The 9,857-nt window shown below is 68.1% G+C and overlaps 1 protein-coding gene across 6 annotated transcripts in view; it reads right to left on the bottom strand.

Moving 5' to 3' along the window:
• NFIC (nuclear factor I C) overlaps positions 1–9,857 on the bottom strand; it is a 42,987-nt gene that overhangs the window by 16,042 nt on the left and 17,088 nt on the right. For 2 of the 6 annotated variants that reach the window (XM_068661546.1, XM_068661547.1), the window contains exons 1-2: positions 7,191–7,848; positions 6,228–6,759 (exon numbers count right to left, since the gene is read on the bottom strand). In XM_068661546.1, the coding sequence (XP_068517647.1) occupies positions 6,228–6,759; positions 7,191–7,847 (1,189 nt within the window). In that variant the 5' untranslated portion in view covers position 7,848. Of the gene's footprint in view, positions 1–6,227; positions 6,760–6,833; positions 7,114–7,190; positions 7,849–9,857 lie in introns of those variants that run through there. The other 4 variants (XM_068661551.1, XM_068661550.1, XM_068661545.1 and 1 more) reach the window with 3 other exon arrangements.

Here is a 9,857-nt window from a genome sequence, read left to right as displayed (position 1 = left end):
TGTCAGCTGGTGAGGGGCTGGCGGCTGGACCCAGAGGCATGGGGGGGTGGAGGGGGGGGGGGTGGAGAGGGGGAAGGGGAAGGAAAAAGGGGAAGGGGAAGGGAAAGGGAAAGGGGAAGGGGAAGGGGAAGGGGAAGGGGAAGGGGAAGGGGAAGGGAAAGGGGAAGGGGAAGGGGAAGGGGAAGGGGAAGGGGAAGGGAAAGGGAAAGGGAAAGGGAAAGGGAAAGGGAAAGGGAAAGGGAAAGGGAAAGGGAAAGGGAAAGGGAAAGGGAAAGGGAAAGGGAAAGGGAAAGGGAAAGGGAAAGGGAAAGGGAAAGGGAAGAAAAAGAAGAAGAAAAAAGAAAAAGGAGAAGAAGGAGGAGGAGGAGAAGAAGATGAAGAAGAAAAGGAAAATAAAAAGAAAAAAAAAGAAAAATAAAAAAGAAGAAGAAGAAGAAGAAGAAGAAGAAGAAGAAAATAAAAATAAAAATAAAGAAAAAGAAAAAAAGAAAAAAGAAAAAGAAAGAAAAAAGAAAAAGAAAAAGAAAAAAAGAAAAAGAAAAAGAAAAAGAAAAAGAAAAAGAAAAAGAAAAAGAAAAAGAAAAAGAAAAAGAAAAAGAAAAAGAAAAAGAAAAAGAAAGAAAAAGAAGGAAGGAGAAGAAAGGGAAAGTAAATTGAATAAAATATGGAAGGAGAGAAAAGCGAAATGAGCAGAGGGCAGGACAGAGGGTAACAAGGGAGGGAGGAGAAGGGCGATGACCGGGGAGGACCGGAGGGTTCCTGGCCTGGCCCCCAGCACTGCCCCTGCTGTGCCCCCCCAGCCAGACCCGCTGCACCCTCACCTGTCCTGGGCCTCACTGCGCCCCGAGCCCCTGCCCCGGGGCACAGCACAGCCCCCCCAGCACAGCCCCCCAGCACAGCCCCCCAACACCCCTGTGCCCCCAACCTCCCCGTGACACCCCCGCACGCACCCCCCGGGCATTGTGGCACCATCCCTCCCGCGGCTGGCAGGGACCCCAGCCCCAGCTGCCGGTGCCAGCCGGGCACGGGGGCTCGGTGGCGTCTGTCCCCCCCCTTTCCCCGTGCCCACGGCCGCCGGCGGGGGCAGGAGAGCCGCTGGCATCTGCCACCCCAGCTGTCCCTCGCCAGCGCGGCACGGAGCCGGGCGCCCGGCCAGGATGGCAACTGCGGCCCCGGGGAGGGCACGGCGCTTGCCAGCGTGGGGGGGACGGCGGGTGGCGAAGGCGGGGGACGGCAGGTGCTGGCAAGACGCACGGCGTTCATCTTTTATTCATCGGGGGGCCAGCGGCACGGCCGGCAGCCCGGTCCCCTCGCCGTGCCCGAGGACGGGGACGTTCCCCTCGCACCCGGTGCCAGGTCCTGAGGGCTCCGCTCGCTGAGCACGGGGCCGCTCGGGGCACTGGGGACGCTGTGCCCGCGGCTTGTTCTGGCCCAGGGGGGTGCTGGCAGAGCCCCCTGCCCCCTGGGGACTTGGGGACACGGGGCTGGGCACCGCGGGGTGCTGGGGACACCCTGACCTCCCAAGGGCGCGTTGAGCTGGGAGCTCCGTGCGCCGAAACCGCCGCGGGCACCGGCGCGGAGAGGGGACGGGAGCGTGGCCCTTGCCATGGGGACACCCCCGGGGGGGTGACGGTGCAGGGGACAGGAACCCTGGGACCAGCACCCCCCCCGTGTGCCCCTCGCACCGCTGCCGTCCCCTTTCCAACACGCAGCTCCCACAGCCTGGAGATTCTCTGCTGGCTACTAACATTGTGCGCGTTGTGTTTGGGGGTGGGGGGGCGTCTCCCCTCCCAGCCTCGGGGCTCTGCCTATCTCCAGGACCTCAGCCCCGGCTCCCCCGGCGGTTTGGCTGCGAGGGGAGCGATACCTGGTGTGTGTGGGGGGGTGCTAAGGGGGGGGGAGCGTGTGTTTATCTGGCTGCTGGGGGGGGTTATCAGGGCCCACCTGCCCGCCAGCGCCCCATGTGTGTCTGCGAAGGGCAGACCCCAAATATTGTGCACCCTGACAGCCTCCCCATGGATATTTTTGCTCGGGGGGGGGGGGTAATGCCTGCTCCTCCAACCGGGGGGGGAGCTGCACGGCCGCTTGGCACTGCCGGCCTGGCACGGGCAGCGGGCAGCGGGCGCGCTCGGGCCGGGCGCCCTGGCACGGGTTCCCCCGGCAGATTGGTGCCATCTGCCTCTCGCCGGGCTGGGGAGGGGAGATAAGCGGCTGCCAGGCCTGGGGGGGCCGCTGCGGCGTGCCAGGGGGAGCGCGGTGCCCCCCCTCCAGGGCTCGCTGCCTGACCCCCCCCCTCCCGCACCCCGGCGCCCATCTGCTCGCCCCGCTGGGCTCAGCCAAAAGGGCACTGCTGGGGGAAGCTTGCGGCAGGGCAGAGCCCAGGCCCCCCCCTGCACTCCCCCCAGCCCGCTGGGGCCATCGCTACGAGGTCCCCCCCATCGCGGAGCACCCCAAAAGGGTGCAGGGGGCCCCGTCCTCCTGGCTCCCCGTGCTCCCAGTGCCTGGGGGTGCAGGGCTGGGGGGGCGCAGGGGTGGGGGCCACGGAGCTGGGGCTGCAGGGCTGCAGCACGGCCCCCCCCCCGCACGCTGCTGCCGTAGGGAGCAGTTGGGAGGAATCTCTCCGTAATGCTTCGAAGGTCCTGGCACAATCGACTGGGGAGATTGATTACCATTTTACTGCAATGCTTTTGACTTTCACCAGCGACCTCCGAGCTTCCCCCCCCCCCCCCCCTTCCCCGTTCTCTCCCCCCCCCCCGGTTGCACACCCAGCTCTGGGCTGCAGCGCCAACCCCTCCCCCACTGCGGTGTGCAGAGCCCAGCCCTGCATCCAGCCTGCACCCAGCCTGCAGCCAGCCTGGAACAGCCTGCAACCATCCTGCACCCTGCACTGCAACCATCCTGCACCCATCCTGCACCCGTCCTGCACTGCAACCAGTCCTGCACCCAGCTTGCACCCATCCTGCACCCGTCCTGCACCCGTCCTGCACCCATCCTGCACCCCTCCTGCACCCGTCCTGCACTGCAACCATCCTGCACCCGTCCTGCACCCTGCACTGCAACCAGCCTGCACCCGTCCTGCACCCTGCACTGCAACCAGCCTGCACCCCTCCTGCACCCGTCCTGCACCCATCCTGCACCCAGCTTGCACCCATCCTGCACCCTGCACTGCACCCAGCTCTGCTCCTGGCCATGCACCCAGCCTGCACCCAGCCTGCAAACACCCTGCACCCGTCCTGCACCCATCCTGCACCCTGCACTGCAGCCAGCCCCGCTCCTGGCCCTGCACCCATCCTGCACCCATCTTGCACCCAGCATTGCACCCACCCTACAAATGCCCCGCACGCACCCTGCACCCCGCCTGCACCCAGCTCTGCACCCACATTGCTCCCAGCCCTGGCTGCAGCGCTGCACCCCCCCAGCACCCCCCCAGCACCCCCCCAGCACCCACCCAGCACCCAGCCCTGCAGGCAGCACCCAGCGCGCCGTGGGGCTGCAGCGGGGCTGTGAGGGGTGGGGGACAGACCCTGCCCTCCCCAGCCTCACCGTGCCTCAGTTTCCCCACCTGCACCGAGCACACGGGGGGAACCACAGCAGGGTCCCCAGCACGCCCCGGCCCTCAGCATCACTTGCAGGGGGGGCAGCTCAGCCCTCCCCAGCCTCTCCTAGCAGGGAGGCCCGGCCGGGGGGGGGGGGCCTCCTCCGCCACCCCCCCTCCCTCGCGTTGCCAGAGCAGCGGCTGGGAAATTCTGCTGACAGCAGCGAAAGGAGCCGGGTGCGGGCGGGCGGCTGAGCCCACGCGCTGCGGCCGATGCCGGGGGGCTGCGGGCGGCCGGAGACGGGTGCTGGAGCCCCCCAGGGGTGAGGGGCACCCCCCCTCCTCCCCCAAAGCCTCCTCCTCCTGCTGGCCTCCGGCCTGGTTTGGGGCTGGGGGTGCTGAGATGAGCAAAGCGGGGGCGAAGTGTGCGAAGGGGGCAGTGAGCAGGGAAAATGCAGGAGTGCGCACATGGGTGCTGCCGGGTGCTGCTGGGTGCAGGATGGACCCAGCAAGTGTGCGAGGCCACGAGGACCCCCAGGACCCCCCCACTGCTCCCACACCAGGACAGCGCGGGTCTCCCCAGCACGGGGTCCCCCCACATCCATCCCTGCCTCAGTTTCCCCACTGTCCAGCTAACCCCTCCAACAGGGCAGTCTGTGCGCAATGGGGCTGGGCGATGCTGAGCGCCCAGCACCCAGCAGCACCCCGGGGTCCCTCCCCAACCCCCCCCCCCCGCTGCCAGCTGTCCCCTGGTCCCCCTTAACCGGGGCGCGGAGCGACCTTAACAGGGAAAGTGAGCGGCTGCCAGGCCTTATCAGAGAGTATTTACAGCCGCTGTGTTCCCAATTAGACATCAGGTGACTGCGGCTGCTGGGGACCCAGACACCAGGGTCAAGGTCGCAGGCGGGGGGGGGGGGCGGCAGGGGGGCGGCCGCCTCCCCTGGGGACACCCACGGCTGCGGGGCCACTGGGGAACCCCCCTGGCACCCACACTGCGGGGTCCCCGGTGCTGGCACCGCAGCCGTCATCGGGGTCCTTGTCCCTGCCGGCAGCACAGCCACTGCAGGGCTCCCAGTGCATCCGGGGAGGCTCCCAGTTCAGCCCAGTACAGGGTGCAGGGTGCCCCCAGCATGGCAAGCAGCACCCCAGTTAAGCCCAGTGCCCTGCCCCAGTCCAACCCAGCAGGGCCAAGCACCCAACGCCCCCCTACGCTGCCCGGCACCCGATGCCACATCCTGCCCCCCACCCCAAGCAGCACCCGTTGTCCCCAGTGCACCCAGTGGGGAACGGCCGCGCCTGCTGGGTCCCATCCTGCCCTCGAGCGCGCGGGCGGGAGGCGCTGGCACAACGTGCACGCACACGTGCACTCACACGTGCAAGCACACGTGCACGCACACACGTGCACGCAGCAGCCCTGGGGCAGGATCCAGCCCCGGCGGGCACGGTGCAAGGTGTGCCCGGCTCTCCCCGACCCACCGGGCACCCACGGGTGCTTGGCGACGTCCCATGGGTGGGGGGCACCCCGGAGAGGCCACCGAGGCGCGGGACAACGCAGGGTGCTGGTTCTGGGGAGCAATCCCCAGGCTCGCCGTGGGATGATGCTGCCGGGCATCGCGACCTGCCCGTCCCCAAAGCCACGAGGGTTTTGCGACCCCAAAACCTGAATCCCTCCAGCACCCGGCCCACCCCCTGAGGGCATGCAGGGGGGGGGGCACGGGGAGCCTGGCAGACCACGGTGGCTTCCGGGGAACCTGGCCGACACCCAGCACATCCACCCGCGCCCGCTGTGATTTATGGCTCCTGATGTGATTTTTTCAAACCCCCTTTGTTGGGATTACAGCCCCAAGAGCCCCCCTCGGTGCCACGATCCATCCTTGGGCTGCTGCCAGCACCGGGAGGGGAGCAGCCGCCCTGCGCTCCCCGCGCTGCATCGGCTGTGGTTGGGCACAGGGGGACATCGGGGAGCACTGGGGACATCGGGGGGCAGGGGGGGACCCAGCTGTGAGACCTTTTCTCAGCCCAAGCTGAGCGCACAGCCACAAAAGGTCCCTTCCTCATGGGGCCCCAGAGCTGCGCGCACCAGCACGGCACCATCAGGAGCCAGCGAAGCCGCCCGGGCAAAGCAGGAGCTGCCTCGAGCTCCAGGCTTCGTCCTCCTGGCACGTGGGGACGATGGCTTCGGGACCTATTTGTGGCCATGCGTCTGCCTCGCCCACCGTGCCTCAGTTTCCCCATTCTGTTTGTGAATGTGGCCGCGGCGAACGGCTGCTGGACCGCTGCCAGCATCCCCGGGGACAGGCTGGGGACACGCTGGGGACAGGCTGGGGACAGGCTGTCCTCTCCTGGCACACATCAGCCGCCTGCTGCCCTGCGTCCCCAGCACCATCAGCAGCCTCGGGGACCGCTCGCACCCCCCCCCAATACGTCCCTCCCCGGGAACCAGGATCGGTGCCAGGTGGGGGGAGAGGGCAGGCGTGGGGGGCACCCACGTGGGACGGGATTCACGGCGCTGTGCCGAGCACTGGGCTCCTCTCCATGGGGCTGGGGAGGTGACATCGGTCCCCAGGGTGGCATCCCCGACCTGCGGCACGAGGTGGGAAGGAGAAGCAAATCCCCCGGGGGGGGCACGGCTGCAGCAGGAGGGATCCCAGCCCCATCCCCTCCCCGAGAGAGCCACCCAGGCAGCGCCTACCTCTCTCGCGGACGAAGTAGGCCAGGTAGAGGTCGAGCTCCTTGACGGAGACGCTGATGTGGTGGGGCTGGACGCAGAGGATGGGGTTGGTGCACTGGCCCGACTTGACCAGGCGCTCGCCGTCCGTGCTCTCCAGCGGGATCCCTTTGAAGAGGATGACCATGACGAGGTCGAGCCGCCACACCTTGTCCGCCTGCCGCAGGCAGTCGATGCGGCGCATCTTGCCCTTCTGGTCGGGGTTGGAGAGGACGCAGCACGAGGGCTTCTTGCCCGTGATGGAGAGCACGAAGTCCTCGCGGCACTCGGGCCGGATGTCCTTGCGCAGCTTGGCCAGGAGGCGCGAGGCCCACTTCTGCTTGACCTCGGGCTTCTCGCTCAGCAGCTCGTCCTTCACCGCCCTCTCCTCGTCCTTCGTCATCCTCTTCTCGTGCTTCTTGAAGTACTTGCGCTTGCGGGCCTGCAGGTTGAACCAGGTGTAGGCGAAGGCCCGGACGTGGGGGAGCAGCGCCTCGATGAAGGGGTGGAACTCATCCTGCGGGAGCACAGGGACAGGCCGTCACCCCCGGCCCAGCCCGCGGCCCCCCCCTCCCGTGTCCCCAAACCCACCCCTGGCCACCCGCGGGGACCCGCTGGGGACATCCCCGCCGGGCCACGTCCCCGTCGGAGCAGCGGCCAGGAGGCAGGGAAGCGGCGCCCGCCCACTGGGGCCGGGACCCCCCAGCCCCTCGCAACCGGGACGCGGAGGGGGACACGGGACATCGCTCCCGCGTCCCCTGGCAGCACCCATAAATCTCGCCAGGCCACCAAACGCGGCCGGGGCGCGACGGAGCCGCCGGGGCCGCGGAGGGGCAGGCGCTGACGTCAGGCGTGCTGTGTCGGCAGGATCCGAGCCCTCTCCCCTTCCCACCCACGCACACCGGGATCCGTTCCCGACAGGCGCAGAAATCCCGCCTGACATCGCACCCAGCGGCACCGGGTGCCCAGCAGCCACCCGAGACACCCGGGTCGGGTCCCCAGCACCCCGGGGTGGCACCCGAGGCGGGCGCCGCACGGGCCGCGGGTGCCACGGTGCTCCCCGCTCCCTCCGGCCCGAGGAAACTCCCCCCAGTTTGCCCCAGTTTTGGCCAGCCCGGCTGCTGGCGGGCGGCCCAGTGAGCAATGCGTGCTCTGACTGTCTTTTTCCACTTGGCTGCTGGATGAGGCCGTCCCCGAAAGAAAACAAGGAAAGTGCATCCATCTCCCCGGCCCCTCCTTCCCGCATCCGATTTTCCCAGTTCGGAAAAAATCCGTGCTTCCTGGCTGGGGCTGGGGAAGGGGGGGGACGGGGGGGGACACACGCACGGGGCACAGCGAGGTGTCGGGAGCCCTCCTGGCTGGGGCTCGGCGCTGGAAAATCAACGCGGCCGGGCTCCCCGGTGCCTCGGGGTGGTTGGGTTGAGGAGGGGTTGCGTTGGGAACACGGCCCCGTGCCCCAAAGAGCCCCCCTGGGCAGGATCCGGCCCTGGGGGTGCCGTGGGGGGACCTGGCACGGAGCAAGCGGGCGCGGGCACGGAGAGGGCTGCGAGAAGTGGGGTTGGCTTTAGGGAGGGTGCAAACCGACCTCCGCCTGCCCACCACCATAGCTCCAAGCCTTCCAAAAGCCTTTTTTTTCCCCTCGTTTTCTCACTCCCTCCCCCAGCCGGATCGTGGCGGCACAGCTGAGGGCAGGGCGAGGGCGAAGCAGCCCCGTGGTGCGCAGCCGGGGCGGAAGCACCGCGCGGCCCCGAGGGCAGGGTTTGGCCCGCGGGGCCCCTCACTGCGGGACGGAGCCCAGCACCACGCCACAGCCCCACGCCTGGGCTGGGGGGGGGGGGAAAACCACGGCCGGGGGGGCTGCAGGGAGAGGGATCCACGCCTGGGCAGGATCGGTGCAAGGATGGAGCCCCCGCTGCAGGCTGCGGACAGCGGTGCCGTGCCAAAGCAGCCCTGTCCCCAGGCGACCCCGCTGTCCCCTCCCGGCTGGGGCTCCCACCCGGCCCCAGCCCCAGCACAACCCCAAAGCAGCCCCGCACAGATCCCGCTCACAGCCCCCAGCGCAGCCCCTGGTGTCCCCCCCTGGATCCCAGACCCTTCTGGTCCCCTTGCACAGATCCCAGTAACGACCAGCACGGCTCCACCAATCCCCAGAAGTTCCCTCAAGCACAGACCCCCAAATTTCCCAGCACAGCACCGCCTGGAAGCTGAAGGCCCCCACTCCAGACCCGTTTTATCCCCCACCGACCAGAGCTGTGACCCCAGCGGGTGTCCCCTCACAGCCCAGAAGGACCCATCCTTGCTGGGGGACACATCCTGACCATGGGGACCCGTCCTTGCTGGGGGACAGCTTTGCCACGTGGACCCACCCTGCCTGCAGGGACCCACCCCAACCCCGGGGATCCGTCCTGCCCATGGGATCCATCCTGCCCATGGGATCCATCCCTGCCCACGGAGCCGTCCCTGCCGGCTGCTCCCGGGGCGTCCACAGCCCCACACGGCCGCAGGGTCTGGTTCCCTCCCCAGCAGCAGCCGCTAATTCAGTGCAGCTGGGCAAGGGCTGGGCATGTGTCTTAAATCAGGGAAGAAGGTCAAAGAAAAGTAAGACAGGAGCCGAAAAAAGAAGCAGCGAGTTCCAAAAACAATACTTGGCCGGGGCGGTGGGCGGCTGATCTTCCTTGGTGGCCGGTTATTCGGGCGAACCCTACAAATTGCTGCCAGACCCCGGCCCCGCCACCCTCCCCGGGCAGCCGGTGGCAGAGCCGGCCGGAGGGCACCGCGCCGCTGTCCCCTCGCGGTGGGCAGTGACACCCAGGGGACACCACGCAGGGACTGTGCAGGCAGCGCCTCGGGTGCTGCTCGCCCTTGCCACGAGGCCACGGGACGAGCGGCCACCCCACCGCCCTTGGGGCCCCCGGAGCTGCGGTGGGGCCCCCCCCTCGCCCCCGCGGGCACCGCAGCAGGATTAGGGCGAGCCGGGAGCTGAACCCAAAGCCGATCAGCCCCTCGCCAACTTTCCCTCCCGCCCGGCTTATCCCGCGCGGAGATGCGGCCCCACGCTAAGCCGCTTTAGTGGGGCCAGGCGAGGCCAGCCGGGGGCACGGGGACAGCCGGAGGGGGCTCGCTGCCTGCCCAGCAGGGAGCCACGTCCCCAAAACCAGGAATGGAGGTGGCAGGGGACGGCTCGGGGACACCACATTTGCAGCCGTGGTCTCCCGCTCGTCCCCCAGCCCAGGGGACATGCAGCAGGGCTGGGGACCGTCCCCGTGCCCGCAGGGACTGCGCACGGGTGTCCCCCACCCCGGGTGATGCCGGTCGGGTCCACCCCAAGCTTTGCCATGGGACGCGGTGGCAGGGAAACGCTTTCTGCCTGCTTGTCCCCAGCGCTGCCAGCCCCATAACGCTCTCCATCACGGTGCTGCACCCCCCAAAAAAACCACCCGTGCCCCCCCCCCCCGCCCCAACCCACCCATCCCCGGCACCCGCAGCGCGGCGCAGCGCCGGCAAAGGGCTGGTTAACTTTTCCTGCTGTTGTTTTTCATTTGCTGGGCTGGGAAGCAGAGACATGCTGCAATACCACAGACAAGGCTGTTCTCGGGGCATTTCCGGCCGGGAATC

This window comes from Anas acuta, chromosome 26 (assembly GCF_963932015.1).
Source record: "Anas acuta chromosome 26, bAnaAcu1.1, whole genome shotgun sequence".
Classification (NCBI taxonomy): Eukaryota; Metazoa; Chordata; class Aves; order Anseriformes; family Anatidae; genus Anas; species Anas acuta.
The sequence above is the reverse complement of the archived record's forward strand: the minus strand, read 5'-3'. Positions and strand labels throughout refer to the sequence as shown.